Genomic DNA, 16,882 nt, shown 5'->3' with positions numbered 1-16,882 from the left:
AATAAAAAATAATCAATAGTGTTTCTACACATTACTACTTAGCTATCTGAGGAGGTAATGAATAAAAAAAAAAAATCCATTTACAAAAGAAACTAAAAGTTTCAAATATCTAGGAATAACCCTAACCAAGGATGAAAAGGACTTGCACACAGAAAACTATAAAATATTACTTAAAAAAAAAAAAACAAAGAAGACCTAAATAAATGGAAAGACATTCTGTGTTCAGGGAGTGGAAGGTTAAATGTCATTAAGATGTCAACTCTACCCAAACTGATCCACAGAGGCAACAAAATCTCAAACAAACCCCAACAGCTGGGTTTGCAGCCAGAGGAAAACCAAAAATCAAATTTATTTGGAAGGGGAAGGTACCCTGAAGAGCTAAAAACATGTCAGTAAAATGAAGTTGGAGGTCTCACACTTCCTGACTTTAAAACATATTAAAAAGCAACAGTGGTCAAAACAGCAAGTACTGGCCTAAGGATAGACAGTGGCCAATGGAAATATTTTAAAGATCATATGGTAGGAGGTGGTTTCCTAGCCCTTACAGCCAAAGCAAAACAATGAAAAAAGAAATCAAAGGATTTTGTCAAGGAACTAAAAGGGCAGCCTACACAATGGGAGAAAATATTCAGAAACTACCTATCTGATAAGGGTTTAATATTCAGAATATATAAAGAAATCCTACAACTCAACGACAAAAAAGATGAACCGTCTAATTACACTTTTCCAAAGAGAAAATACAAATGGGTTCTCTTTTATTAATGTCTTAGAGTTTTCATTTGGGAACAATGAAAATGGTTGAAAATTGAATGTGATGATTGCACAACTAGGTGATTATACTGTGTGACACTGTACACTTTAGATGGAACATACAGTATATGAATATATCTCAATACAATTTGCAGAGATAAAATGGCCAAAAAACATGGACACTTGTCAAAAGAAGAAATACAAATGTCTAAATACAAATACGAAGAGGAAATACAAATAGCTTATGAAAAAGTGCTCAGTTTTAATAGCTGTCAGGAAAATGCATATCAAAACCACAGTGAAATACCATTTCACATGTAACAGAATGGCTATTACCAAAATAACTAGAAAACTACAAGTGCTAGAAAGCAGGTGGAGAAATATTCACTGTTGGTGGGAATGTAAAATGGTGCAGCCACTCTGGAAGACATTTTGCTGATTCCTCAAAAAGCTAAGTATAAATTTTCAGATGATCCAGGAATCTCATTACTATGTATATAGTTGGAAGAACTAAAAGCAGGAAAATGAATAGACATTTGCACACCAATGTTTATAGCTATATTATTCATAGTTGCCAACAGATGAAAATGGCCCCAATACCCATCAACTGATGAGTAGATAGATAACTGTGGTATATACAACTGATAGGATATTATACAGAAGTAAGATGGAATGAAGTCTAGATGCATTATATTGAATAAAACAAGCCACAAACAATAGAACAAATATTCTATGGCCTCAGTAATGTGAATTAGCTATAATGAGCAAACCCTGGGAGTTAATTCCAAGAGTGTAAATTATCAGGAGATAGGAGGAGGGTAGAAACTGGGCAACTGATGATTAAGGAGTAAAGAATGTTTAATAAGGTTGAGTTAAAGGTTCAGAAATGCATAGCACAATACTGTGATGGCAGCATGATACTATAAGTGTAATTATTAACAAAGCTGAATAAAGTGGTAGGATACAAGACTAATCCACAAAAGTCAGTAATATTCCTCTACACTAGAAATGACCTAACTGAAAACACTCAAAAAAAGATTCCATTCACAATAGAAACTAAAAAAATTAGGTACCTAAGAATAAACAACCAAGGATGTAAATGACCTCTACAGAGAAAATCATAAAACATTACTAAAAGAAATAAAAAAAGACCTAAATAGGTGAAAAGATATTCTGTCCTCATGGATAGGAAGGTGAAACATCTTTAAGATGTCAATTCTATCTAAACCGATCTACAGATTCAATGCAATTCCAATCAAAATTCTAACAACTTACTTTGCAGACATGGAAAAGATAGCAAATTTATTTGTACGGGAAAGGGGCCTTGAGTTTCCAAAAACATCCTAAGAAAGAAGAACAAAGTGGGAGCATTTACACTTCCAGACTTTGAAGCCTACTATAAAGCCACACTGGTCAAAACAGTATGGTATTGGCACAAAGATAAACACATTGATCAATGAAATCAAACTGAGAGTTCATAATAATTCCTCAGATGTACAGTCAACTGTTTTTTGATAAGGCTCCCAAATCCTCAGAGTTGGGACAGAACAGTCTGTTCAAAAAATGGGCTGGGAGAACTAGATGTCCATACACCAGGAATGTAAAAGGACCCCTGCCGCAGACCCTATAAGAAAGTGGACCAAGAACTCAAAAGAGACAGTACAATAAAACTCTTAGAATACAGGGAAACATCTTCAAGACCTGGTATTAGGAGGTAGCCTCTTAGACTTTACTCCAAAGTCAAGCAACAAAGGAAAAAATAAATGGAACTCTTCAAAATCAAAAGCTTCTGTGCCTCAAGACATTCCCAAAAAGGTGAAGAGATGGCAAATGCAATGGGAGAGAATATTTGGAAACCATTTGTCTTATGAGACTGATATCCTGTATATATAAAGAAATTCTACAATTCAACAACAAAAGTACAAACAGCCCAGTTATAAGAAGGGCAAAAGTTATGAAAAGGCATTTTTCCACAGATGAAATTCAAGTGGCTAAAAAACACATGAAAAAATGTTTATCTTAACTAGCTATTGGAGAAATGCAAATCAAAACCATAATGATATCATCTCACACCAATAAGAATGGCCACCATTAAACAAACAGACAATAAATGCTGGTGAGGAAATGGAGAGATCGGAATTCTTTTTCATTGCTTGTGGGAATGCATAATGGTACAGACACCGTGGAAGGCAGTTTGGTGATTTCTCAGAAAAACAGATATCAAATTATCCTACAATCTGGGAATTCCACTTGATACATACCCAGAAGATCTGAAGCAGTCAAACAAAAATACATTTGTACACAGATGTTTATACTGTTATTGTTCACAATTACCAAGAGATGGAAAGAATCCAAGTGTCCTTCAACAGATGAGTGGATAAACAAAATGTGGTAAATACATATGATGGAATACTATGCAGTAGTAAGAAGAAACAGTGCCCTGAAACATGGCAACATGGTTGAAACTTGAAGATAAAACATTGAAGATAAAATGAGTGAAATAAGACAAACACCAAAGGAGAGATATTATGATACCATGACTATGAACAACCTGAACAATGTAAAATCAACATTTAAGAATGGAGAATATGGGAGGACTTAGTGATAGATGCTAGTTAAGGGGAATTATAATCTAATATGATCAGATATGTTAAGGGTGAATTCAATGATGAAATTGGATAGAGTTGATGAATGTTAATGGGAGTATAAGTATCAGAGCTGCATTAAAGGTGAATAGGATTCAAAGAGGCTGTTTAAAGGTATAAATCCCACAGATCAGCACAACAAATACAGACAGGTACTTGCATGATATGCTTCTAAGGTATGATACTGGAAAAAAATTGAGAACAGAATGGTACATGGAGAAAATCTACCTATTGCATACCAGGGAATATAAATAGTAATACCTTACTAGTACCACACAAATACTAGAGACAAATTGAGGGCTTTAAAGAGCTATGGGGTGTTTGGGTCATGAGAATTGTTTAAAATGTAGTGATGAGGATTGTACAACTAAGAGATGATAATGTGATACTGATGAATTTCCACGTACAGAACATATGCTATACGAACTTAGGACCCCCTACTTATGGTTCTAAAGGGGAAGCTAATCCCAGCTATAATTATACCTAGGAGTCACCTCCAGAGAACCTCTTTTGCTGCTCAAATAAGGACTTTATGCCAAACTCTGCAAATAAATTCATCACCCACCCCCAATGTTGGACAGGACCCCCTAGGTGAATGAGACTCCCAGGTGATGTAGGACATGGATTCCAGGAATGAGCCTGATCATGGCATTGAGGGGAACTGAATGCCTTTTTGACCAGAAGGTGGAAAAGAAAGAACAAAATAAGGCTTCAGTGACTAAGAGATTTCAAACAGAGTCAAGAGGCTTTCCTGGAGGTTACTCCTGTGCAGGCTTCAGCTAGATATGCCAAGGCCACAGGATGATAAATGCAAATCAACCATAGTCCTGAAAATTCCAAAGAATATGTTTCTAGGTGAGAGTCTATAAAAAAGTTTCACTCACTAAGTTTATTGTTGAGAAACTTCAATCCTTCAGAGACCTCCTATGCCAGCTAAGTCCCAAAACTCAGAGGCACTAGCCTCTTCAAGAACATCAACCAGATGTGTCCCCTTTTCCCATAATGTCGACACCCCTTTTCAACATGGAGAAGTTAGGTTAGTCACTGCCTACACATCCAGAAGATCGTGATATTCATCCCTGAAAGTGATTAAAGGACATGAAGGAGTAGCAACATATAAGATGGAATTTAACAAAGGACTATGAAAACTGAATCTGTATATAATTTTCTTTTTCTTAGTTGCTACGGTATTAAAACAGCTAGAAGGAAAGAACAGACATGATGGAACTGTAACCCATAGCATTCTTTGAAATTTGCTCCACAGCTGCTTAATTGTAAATTGAAAGCTACTAGCTTTTTGTAAATATGTTACATTTCTCAATAAGGAAATAACTGATAGTATGGCACTGTAACTCATAACAGTTTTGGAAATTTCACCAGAAGGGAAGAGGAAAGATAAAGACTGGAACTGTTTAACTCAGTGAAACCTAGAGTGCTCAAAAATTGTGACAAAATTTAAAAAATCTATTAATTTGACAATACCAATTGTGTATGTTTTTAGTAACTGCCTCTTAATTTTGGATCCACACTCTTTATATTAATTTCTGTGCTTATGGCATTCATAGGATTTCTCCCCAGTGTGTGTTCTCTCATGTAGTTCAAAATAAGAATCTTGAATTAAGGCTTTATCACATGTATGACATTCACTGGGATACTCTAGTGTGTTCTCTTATGTCGCCTGAGGGTAGAAAAATCAATGAAGGCTTTCCCGCATGTATAGCATTCATAGGGTTTCTCTCCAGTGTGTGCTCTCTCATGTCGTTTGAGGGCAGAACAAACATTGAAGGCTTTCCCACATGTATGACATTCATAGGGTTTCTCTCCAGTGTGTGTTCTCTTATGTCGTTTGAGGGAAGAACAATTATTGAAGGCTTTCCCACATGTATGACATTCATAGGGTTTCTCTCCAGTGTGAGTTCTCTCATGTTTTTGACGATTAGAAGGATGAGTGAAGGCTTTCCCACATAGATTACATTCATAGGGTTTCTCTCCAGTGTGTGTTCTCTCATGTCGTTTGAGGGAAGAACAATTATTGAAGGCTTTCCCACATGTATGACATTCATAGGGTTTCTCTCCAGTGTGAGTTCTCTTATGTTGTTGAAGACTAAAAGATCGAGCGAAGCCTTTCCCACACAGATTACATTCATAGGGTTTCTCTCCAGTGTGAGTTCTCTCATGTCGTCTCAGGGCATAGATATCAAAGAAGGATTTCCCACATGTAAGACATTCATAGGGTTTCTCTCCAGTGTGAGTTCTCTCATGTTGTTGAAGACTAAAAGATTGAGCGAAGCCTTTCCCACACACATTACATTCATAGGGTTTCTCTCCAGTGTGAGTTCTCTCATGTCGTCTCAGGGCATAGATACCAAGGAAGGATTTCCCACATGTAAGACATTCATAGGGTTTCTCTCCAGTGTGAGTTGTCTCATGTCGTTTGAGGCTAGAACAATCATTGAAGGCTTTCCCACATGAGTGACATTCATAGGGTTTCTCTACAGTGTGAGTTCTCTCATGCCGTCTGAGGGCATAGACATCAATGAAGGCTTTCCCACAGGTAAGGCATTTGTAGGGTTTCTCTCCAGTGTGAATTCTCTCATGTCGTCTGAGACAATAACCACCACTGAATGCTTTCCCACATATATGGCATTTATATGGTGTCTCTCCAGTGTGAGTTGTTTCATGTCGTTTCAGGGTAGACCAACCACTGAATGCTTTCCCACATATATGGCATTTATATGGTGTCTCTCCAGTGTGAGTTGTTTCATGTCGTTTCAGGGTAGAACAACCACTGAATGCTTTCCCACATATATAGCATTTATATGGTTTTACTCCTGTGTGTATTCTCTCATGTTGCCTAAGAGAAGAAAAATGACTAAAGGTTTTCCCACATAGATGACATTCAGGGCATTCCTCTCCAGTGTGTGTTCTCTCATGATGTCTAAAATAATAAGACTGGTTGAATGCTTTCCCACAAATATGGCATTTATAAGGTTTCTCTCCAGTGTGTGTTCTCTCATGTCGTCTAACATGAGAATATTGGCTGAAGGTTTTACCACACAGATGGCATTCATAAGGTTTCTCTCCAGTGTGTGTTCTCTCATGTACTCTAAGGTTAGAATAATAAATGAAAGCTTTCCCACATGCATTGCATTCATAGGGTTTGTCTCCAGAGTGAGTTCTCTCATTTTGTTGAAGATTAGAAGATTGACTGAAGGCTTTTCCAGATAGGTTACATTCATTGGGTTTCTCTCCAGAGTTTGTTCTCCTGTGTCGTCTAAAATCAATAAATCCAATGACTGCTTTCCCACATAGAAAGCATTTGTATGGTTTATTTCCAGCTTGAGTTCTACTGTATTGTTTGTGGCCAGTGCTTTTAATAAAGGCTTTAGCATCTTGATGGCATTCATAGGATTTAATTCTAGTGTGAATCTGCTCATGTTCATTAAAAGATGACTGGTCACTGAGGAATTTTCCAAGTGGTTTTCTTAAATATGCTTTCTTTCTCATGGGAATTAATGCATGTTGGTTCACTTTGGATCTGCAGGTGGAATCCTCTTGCAAATAATTACACTGAAAGGAATTCTGAGTGTGAGATACCTGTTGTGGGGAATTAGAAAAGAGAGGGTCAAGAATTTGTCCTCATACATTACTTCATTTTCCTACATATAAATTGACTAATCCTTCAGCAAAAGTCTCCAATTAAGATCTTTTCCATTTTAGTTTCATATACACATTACTCACCTTCTGCACGGATATTTTCTCTAATATACTATCCCAATTGCAGAGCTATCCAATTTTGAACATCATGATGTTTCAAAGTTTATATACATCAACCACGTTTACACAATCATCTTTTATAACTCAGACTTTTGTTGTTCAGTTTAATATTTCCCTAAATGCAAACCAACACAGATTTTGGGTGGATTTGCTATTTTTTTTTAAACAGTGATATGGATAGGCCTTTTAAAAATTTCATTGAGATTGTTCAGATACCATACAATCATCCAAAGACACAAAGTGCACAACCAATTGCACATGGTACCATCATACAGCTGTGCATCCAACACCAAAATGTTTTTTTCAAGTTTTGGAACATTTTGATTACTCCAGAAAAGAAGTAAAGACAAAAAGGAAAACTTGAATCCTCCCATACCCCTAACCATCCCCATTCCATTACTGACTCAGTGCCAGTATAGTACATTTATCACAGTTGATGAAAGAATGTTAAAATACTCCCGACTGTAGTACATAGTTTGCAGTAAGTATATTTTCCACATTACACCCCTCTATTGTTAACTTCTAGTTATATACTGTCATACATTTGTTCTCATTCATGAAAGAGATTTCTAATATTTGTACAATTAATCATGGTCACAGTTCACCAGAAGATTCAATGTTTTATACATTCTCATATTTTAATCTCCAACTTTTCTTCTGGTGATATACATGACTCTGAGCTTCCCATTTCCACCACATTCACACACCATTCAGAATGGTTAGTTATTCTGAGAACAATGTGCTACCACCACCTCTGTCCACTTCCAAACACTACGTTCAACTGAGTTAAACATTTTGGTCATAATAAGAGACCACTCTCCATTCTTAAGCCTCAATCTACATCTTGGTAACATATTTCATGTCTATGAGTTTCCATATAACAAGTACTTCATATAAGTGAGACATGCAATATTTGTCCTTCGGTATCTGACTTATTTCACTCAATATAGTGCCCTCAAGGTTTCTTCATTAAACCTTTTTAAGATGGTTTTGTTCACCCACCATACATTCCATCCTAAGTAAACAACTGATGGTTCCCTGTATAATCACACATTTATGCATTCACCACCATCACCACTATCTATATAAGGACATCTCCATTTCTTCCACAAAGGAGGAAGGCTCAAAGTAGGTAGAGACAAAAAAAAAAAAAAAAAAAAAAAAGAAAAAAAATGACAGCTAAAAAGTAACAAAATGAAAGAATCAAACTGAATTAGAATAAAAGTCAGACAATATTCCCAATGTCAAGAGTCCATAATCTGCCCTTAAGTCCCTCTCTTACAGGCATTTAGCTCTGGTATTTTGCCTTTGTTACATTAAGGGAAGCATGATACAATATTTCTGTTAACTATAGTTTTCATCAATTGTACTTTTTCCCCAATACCACCCCATTTTAAACACCTGGCAACACTGACATTCATTTGTTCTCCCTCATATAAAAACATATTGATAAATTTTACCACAATTGTTGAGCACTCTAGATTTCACTGAGTTAAATAGTTCCAGTCTTTACCTTTCCTCTTTCCTTCTGGTGTGGCACATGATCCTAACCTTCCTCTTTCAACCACATTCACAGTCACCTTTGTGCAGTGTACTTACATTGCTGCACTACCATCACCCAAAACTGTGTTACAAACCTCTCACTCCTGCCTTTTCCTGTCTGTCTGTAGTGCTCCCTTTAGTATTTCCTGTAGAGCAGGTATCTTATTCACAAACTCTCTCATTGTCTGTTTCTCAGAGAATACTTTAAATTCTCCCTCATATTTGAAGAATGATTTTCCCAGATACAGGATTCTTGTTTGGCAGTTTTTCTCTCCCAGTGTCTTAAATGTATCACACAACTTCCTTCTGGCCTCCATGGTTTCTACTAAGAAATCTACACATACTCCTATCAAGCTTCCTTTGTATGTGATGAATCACTTTCTCTTGCTGCTTTCAGGATTCTCTTTGATGTTTAATCTGATTAATTAGTGTCTTGGTACAGATCTATTCAGATCTGTTTGGGGTAAACTGTGCTTCTTGAATCTGTATTTATGCCTTTCATAAGAGATGGGAAATTTTCAATATTTCTTCTATTATTGCTTTTGCCCCTTTTCCTTTCTCTTTTTCTGGGACACCCATGACATCTACATTCATGTGCTTCACGTTGTAATTCAGTTCCCTGAGATGTTGCTCATATTTTTCTATTCTTTTCCCTATCTGTTCTTTTGTGTGTAAGATTTCAGGTGTTCTGTTCTTGATTTCAGTGTTTTTTTCTGCCTCTTGAGATCTGCTGGTTTATGTATCCATTGTGTTTTTTATCTCGTGTTATGCCTTTCATCTCCATATATTCTGCCAGCTGTTTTTATAAATTTTTGATTTCTACCTTATGTTCAACTGGTGTTTACTTTATATCCTTCATCTCTTTTGCCATATCTTCCCTGAATTCATTGATTTGGTTTTTAATTGATTTAGGATATTTCTGTGAAAATCTTTGTTTCATTAAGGTGAAACAATATCTCAACTGTATCTTAGTTGAGGTGTAAGATTCTTCCTTTGTATGAGCCATATCTTCATCTCAGAATGGGGTTATATTCAGTTACAAGTTTCCCTGACAGTGTATCTTAGAAGCATGACAGAATGTCCTGTGAGAACTCTAACTGCTGTGCTTTTTCTACCCAGCCCAGCAGGTGACACCTGACAGCCTGTTGCTCCTGACTGGTGTAAGGAGGTGTGGCTCCCTTAGTTTCTGCTTTGGCTGTTTCGCCCAGGTTCTGGCATCTGAGTTCTAAATGGAGGGCTGGCACTACAGGTGGGCCCCACCTCCTTCCTCTTAGGGAAAATATGCCCCGTAGGGAGGTATAGTGTGCACTTGAATTGCTCCTTTGTCTCTCTGACTCTGTTATCTCCACCCCAGTCTGGATAGGAGCACTGGGAAGTGAAAATGGCTGAGAATCTCTCCACTAAGCCACTCAGGTTGAGAATGAGAAAAAGGGAAAGTAAGTCCCCTTTCATAGCCAGTCGACGACCCCCCAGTTTTGCCTGTTGCTCAGAGAGCATCTGGTCTTCTGGGTTCCCTTTCTAGGAACTTTAATGTCAGTCATCTCTAAAAGCTTCTGTCTGCTTGTTAGGGGATTTCTATGTTTGTAGCTTACATTCAGCAGTCCACATTTGTTAATTAAAACCCCAGCTGGAGCTGGGCTAAGCTATGTTTCATTGCTCAGGGACTCCTGCATTCTCCTACAGTGAGGTATTAAAGCTCAGCCTGCCATGGGAGGAAGATCTCCTGGCCCGGTTACACAATTTTTAATTAAAGATTTTCTGCTGCAATTTCAGCCACTCCACCCAATCCAGGTTGTTTTACAATGTGTGGACAGTCACACTTGTCCTCCAGCAGTTGCTCCAGATTATTTACTAGTTGTTCCTGATTATTTTATTAGTTGTTCCAGGGGATTAAATTCCACTCCTCTGAATACCACCATCTTGCCCCTCCCCACTGGACTTCTGGATTAGCTCTTAACTCCAACATTAACTACAGCTGGGTGTTTGTACTGAATTCTTCATTTATTCAATCTCCAGGTATTTATTTGGAAAACTAGGGTTCACATCGATGAAGCTTACCAATGACACATCCTCAGAATGTTCATTGCTGTAGATAAGTTGCATTAACATCATCTCTTGCTTTTTACAGGCAGTTTTCATGTCTATAATTATTTGAGAAAAAAACATACATTGGTAGAGTAGCATTATGGGAATAAAAATATTTCATGTCCAAAATACCCCTGTCACTATGCTTCAAATGTTGACAATTGGCTGAGAAACAGTATCAAATAAGGGAATACTCCAGGCAGAAGAAAACTATATGAAATTATTAATAAGAGAAGACTTTCAGGATTGAAATATGAGAAAAATAAAAAGAAGTTGGGATATCAGGGAGGTAAAAAGAGGGAAAATCTGCCAAAAGTAAGACAAGGGCAAGATTCATTAAGTGAAGTTTAGTTGCAATAGTATAAGAATATTCCCTTTGCAAAGTCAAAGACGCATGAGCAGAGCTTGATAAGTTCATAGAATGACTATATATGAAGAAAACTTCCCCAATATCCTCACCTACATTTCAGAAATCATAACTCAATTAAGGAAACTTGAAGTTGATACCTCCAAGGACTTACTGACAAGGCCCCTCCAGTATTGATGAACAGGTTGCTAGAACTTACCTGGGCTCTGGTTTTGGAGACATTCCTTTCCTTCTCTCCACACTACCTCTCCCTGGGCCAGCTGGGAAAACATATTTGATTTGCAGACCTCACATCCTGTTTGTAGGAAAAAAGACACCTGGAATTTGAGGTAAGTGTTAATAGTGTATTACCAAGTCCATGGCAGGCTACCAAAGAAAAAGGAAAGCATTGGAGATCAGTAAGGCAAAATACATATAAATATATTTGAATACAGAACATTGACAATATTTCACAAACAAAAGGGGACTCGACTTTTTTCTCATAATAGTGGGGACCCCTGGTTGTTGCTGCCCATGTACAAGTTCCAAAAGAGACTGTAAAATCCTCCAAATTCCAAATGGGGAGAAATTGTTTTCACAGTAGATTATTATTTTCAAAAATAACCCAATAAGATAAACTCCAGAGGAAAGAAGGTAGAAAGCCAGGAACTGCGTGGACTGGACACCACAGAGCAATCTGACTTTGGGCATACTTCATACAACACTCATGAAAATGTGGAACTGCTGAGATCAGCGAAATCTGTAATTTTTTGTGGCCAGGGAAACTGCACCCCTCCCTGCCAGGCTCAGTCCCATGGGAGGAGGGGCTGTCAGCTCCGGGAAGGAGAAGGGAGAACTGCAGTGGCAGCCCTTATCGGAAACTCATTCTACTGATCGAAACTCCAACCATAGATAGACTGAGACCAGACACCAGAGAATCTGAGAGCAGCCAGCCCAGCAGAGAGGAGACAGGCATAGAAAAAAACACAAAAAACTCCAAAATAAAAGCCGATGCTTTTTGGAGTTCTGGTGAACACAGAAAGGGGAAGGGTGGAGCTCAGGCCCTGAGGCTCATATGCAAACCCTGAAGAAAAGCTGATCTCTCTGCCCTGTGGAACTTTCCTTAATGGCCCTAATTGCTTTGTCTCTTAGCATTTCAATAACCCATTAGATCTGTGAGGAGGGCCCCTTTTTTTTTTTCCTTTTTTTAAATCCTCTTTTCTTTTTCTAAAACAAATACTCTAAGAAGCCCAATACAGAAAGCTTCAAAGACCTGCAATTTGGGCAGGTCAAGAAAAGAGCAGAACTAAGAGAGCTCTGAGACAAAAGGAAATAATCTAGTGGCTGGGAAAATTCACGAAACACCACAACTTCCCAAGAAAAGGGGGGTGTCCACTCACAGCCATCATCCTGGTGGACAGGAAACACTCCTGCCCATCCCCGGCCCCATAGCCCAGAGCTGCCCCAGACAACCCAGTGTGATGGAAGTGCTTCAAATAACAGGCACACACCACAAAACTGGGTGTGGACATTAGCCTTCCCTGCAACCTCAGCTGATGGTCCCAGACTTGGGAAGGTGGAGCAGGGTGAATAAACAAAGCCCCGTTTAACCATCATTTCACCAGACTGGGAGCCTCCCTACACAGCCCAGCAGCCCAGAACTGCCCTGGGGGGATGGCATTCACCTGTGACATAGCACAGTCATCCGTCAACAGAGGACCAGGGGGTGCACGGCCTGGAAGAGGGACCCACTCGCAAGTCTCAGGAGCCATACGCCAATACCAAGGACTTGTGGGTCAGTGGCAGAGACAAACTGTGGCAGGACTGAACTGAAGGATTAGACTATTGCAGCAGCTTTAAAGCTCCAGAGACTTAGAAAATTCACAAATACGTGGAAGTTCAACAACACACTCCTAAACAATCAGTGGGTTAAAGAAGAAATAGCAAGAGAAATTGCTAAATATATAGACATGAATGAAAATGAGAACACAACATAGCAAAACCTATGGGATGCAGCAAAAGCGGTGCTGAGGGGGAAATTTATAGCACTAAACGCATATACTAAAAAGGAAGAAAGAGCCAAAATCAAAGAACTAATGGATCAACTGAAGAAGCTAGAAAATGAATAGCAAACCAATCCTAAACCAAGTACAAGAAAAGAAATAACAAGGATTAAAGCAGAAATAAATGACAGAGAGAACAAAAAAACAATAGACAGGATAAATATCACTAAAAGTTGGTTCTTTGAGAAGATCAACAAGATTCACAAGCCCCTAGCTAGACTGACAAAATCAAAAAGAGAGAAGACCCATATAAACAAAATAATGAATGAAAAAGGTGACATAACTGCAGATCCTGAAGAAATTATAAAAATTATAATAAGAGGATACTATGAACAACTGTATGGCAACAAATTGGATAATGTAGAGGAAATGGACAATCTCCTGGAAACATATGGACAACCTAGACTGAGCAGAGAAGAAATGGAAGACCTCAATCAACCCATCACAAGCAAAGAGATCCAATCAGTCATCAAAAATCTTCCCATAAATAAATGTCCAGGGCCAGATGGCTTCACAGGGGAATTCTACTAAACTTTCCAGAAAGAACGGACACCAATCTTACTCAAACTCTTTCAAAACATTGAAGGAAATGGAACACTACCTAACTCATTTTATGAAGCTAACATCAATCTAATACCAAAACCAGGCAAAGTTGCTACAAAAAAGGAAAACTACAGGCCAATCTCCCTAATGAATACAGATGCAAAAATCCTCAACAAAATACTTGCAAATCAAATCGAAAGACACATTAAAAAAATCATATACCATGACCAAGTGGGGTTCATTCCAGGCATGCACGGATGGTTCAACATAAGAAAATCAATGTATTACAACACATTAAAAATTCAAAAGGGAAAAATCAAATGATCATCTCAATAGATGCTGAAAAAGCATTCGACAAAATCCAACATCCCTTTTTGATAAAAACACTTGAAAAAGTAGGAATTGAAGGAAACTTCCTCAATATGCTAAACAGCATATATGAAAAACCCACAGCCACCATAGTGCTCAATGGGGAGAGACTGAAAGCCTTCCCTCTAAGATCAGGAACAAGACAAGGATGCCCGCTGTCACCACTGTTATTCAACATTGTGCTGGAAGTGCTAGCCAGGGCAATCCGGCAAGACAAAGAAATAAAAGGCATCCAAATTGGAAAAGAAGAAGTAAAACTGTCATTGTTTGCAGATGATATGATCTTATATCTGGAAAACCCTGAGAAATTGACGATACAGCTACTAGAGCTAATAAATTTAGCAAAGTAGCGGGATACAAGATTAATGCACATAAGTCAGTCATGTTTCTATATGCTAGAAATGAACAAACTGAAGAGACACTCAAGAAAAAGATACCATTTTCAATAGCAACTAAAAAAATCAAGTACCTAGGAATAACCTTAACCAAAGATGTAAAAGACCTATACAAAGAAAACTACATAACTCTATTAAAAGAAATAGAAGGGGACCTTAAAAGATGGAAAAATATTCCATATTCATGGATAGGAAGACTAAATGTCATTAAGATGTCAATTCTACCCAAACTCATCTACAGATTCAATGCAATCCCAATCAAAATTCCAACAACCTACTTTGCAGACTTGGAAAAGCTAGTTATCAAATTTATTTGGAAAGGGAAGATGCCTCGAATTGCTAAAGACACTCTAAAAAAGAAAAACGAAGTGGGAGGACTTACACTCCCTGACTTTGAAGCTTATTATAAAGCCACAGTTGCCAAAACAGCATGGTACTGGCACAAAGATAGACATATAGATCAATGGAATCGAATTGAGAATTCAGAGATAGACCCTCAGATCTATGGCTGACTGATCTTTGATAAGGCCCCCAAAGTCACTGAACTGAGTCATAATGGTCTTTTCAACAAATGGGGCTGGGAGAGTTGGATATCCATATCCAAAAGAATGAAAGAGGACCCCTACCTCACCCGCTACACAAAAATTAACTCCAAATGGACCAAAGATCTCAATATAAAAGAAAGTACCAAAAAAAAAAAAAAAAAAAAGAAAAGTACCATAAAAGTCCTAGAAGATAATGTAGGAAAACATCTTCAAGACCTTGTATTAGGTGGCCACTTCCTAGACTTTACACTCAAAGCACAAGCAACAAAAGAGAAAATAGATAAATGGGGACTCCTCAAGCTTAGAAGTTTCTGCACCTCAAAGGAATTTCTCAAAAAGGTAAAGAGGCAGCCAACTCAATGGGAAAAAATTTTTGGAAACCATGTATCTGACAAAACACTGATATCTTGCATATATAAGGAAATTCTACAACTCAGTGACAATAGTACAGACAGCCCAATTATAAAACGGGCAAAAGATATGAAAAGACAGTTCTCTGAAGAGAAAATACAAATGGCCAAGAAACACATGAAAAAATGTTCAGCTTCACTAGCTATTAGAGAGATGCAAATTAAGACCACAATGAGATACCATCTAACACCGGTTAGAATGGCTGCCATTAAACAAACAGGAAACTACAAATGCTGGAGGGGATGTGGAGAAATTGGAACTCTTATTCATTGCTGGTGGGACTGTATAATGGTTCAGCCACTCTGGAAGTGAGTCCGGCAGTTCCTTAGAAAACTAGATATAGAGTTACCATTCGATCCAGCGACTGCACTTCTCGATATATACCCGGAAGATCGGAAAGCAGTGACACGAACAGATATCTGCACGCCAGTGTTCATAGCAGCATTATTCACAATTGCCAAGAGATGGAAACAACCCAAATGTCCTTCAACAGATGAGTGGATAAATAAAATATGGTATATACACATGATGGAATACTACGCGGCAGTAAGAAGGAACGATCTCGTGAAACATATGACAACATGGATGAACCTTGAAGACATAATGCTGAGCGAAATAAGCCAGGCACAAAAAGAGAAATATTATATGCTACCACTAATGTGAACTTTGAAAAATGTAAAACAAATGGTTTATAATGTAGAATGTAGGGGAACTAGCAGTAGAGAGCAATTAAGAAAGGGGGAACAATAATCCAAGAAGAACAGATAAGCTATTTAACGTTCTGGGGATGCCCAGGAATGACTATGGTCTGTTAATTTCTGATGGATATAGTAGGAACAAGTTCACAGAAATGTTGCTATATTATGTAACTTTCTTGGGGTAAAGTAGGAACATGTTGGAAGTTAAGCAGTTATCTTAGGTTAGTTGTCTTTTTCTTACTCCCTTGTTATCATCTCTTTGAAATGTTGTTTTATTGTATGTTTGTTTTCTTTTTAACTTTTTTTTTCATACAGTTGATTTAAAAAAGAAGGGAAAGTTAAAAAAAAAAAAAGAAAAACGAGGGAAAAAAAAAAAAAGATGTAGTGCCCCCTTGAGGAGCCTGTGGAGAATGCAGGGGTATTCGCCTACCCCACCTCCATGGTTGCTAACATGACCACAGACATAGGGGACTGGTGGTTTGATGGGCTGAGCCCTCTACCATAGGTTTTACCCTTGGGAAGATGGTTGCTGCAAAGGAGAGACTAGGCCTCCCTATGGTTCTGCCTAAGAGCCTCCTCACGAATGCCTCTTTGTTGCTCAGATGTGGCCCTCTCTCTCTAGCTAAGCCAACTTGGAAGTTGAAATCACTGCCCTCCCCACTACGTGGAATAAGACACCCAGGGGAGTGAATCTCCCTGGCAATGTGGAATAT

The 16,882-nt window shown here is 38.1% G+C and overlaps 1 protein-coding gene across 6 annotated transcripts in view; it reads right to left on the bottom strand.

Annotated features, from left to right (window-relative positions):
* Nucleotides 1–2,744: 2,744 nt before the first annotated feature.
* LOC119524542 (zinc finger protein 596-like) overlaps nucleotides 2,745–16,882 on the bottom strand; it is an 89,663-nt gene continuing 75,525 nt past the window's right edge. For 2 of the 6 annotated variants that reach the window (XM_037823220.1, XM_037823224.1), the window contains 3 exons: nucleotides 11,366–11,461; nucleotides 10,773–10,855; nucleotides 2,745–6,992 (listed from right to left, as the gene is read on the bottom strand). In XM_037823220.1, coding sequence (XP_037679148.1) covers nucleotides 5,052–6,992; nucleotides 10,773–10,855; nucleotides 11,366–11,461 — 2,120 coding nt within the window. In that variant the 3' untranslated portion in view covers nucleotides 2,745–5,051. Of the gene's footprint in view, nucleotides 6,993–10,772; nucleotides 10,856–11,365; nucleotides 11,484–16,882 lie in introns of all 6 variants that reach the window. The other 4 variants (XM_037823225.1, XM_037823222.1, XM_037823221.1 and 1 more) reach the window with 4 other exon arrangements.

This window comes from Choloepus didactylus (assembly GCF_015220235.1).
Source record: "Choloepus didactylus isolate mChoDid1 chromosome 11 unlocalized genomic scaffold, mChoDid1.pri SUPER_11_unloc2, whole genome shotgun sequence".
NCBI lineage: Eukaryota > Metazoa > Chordata > Mammalia > Pilosa > Megalonychidae > Choloepus > Choloepus didactylus.
This window is presented reverse-complemented; position numbering and strand designations above follow the sequence as displayed.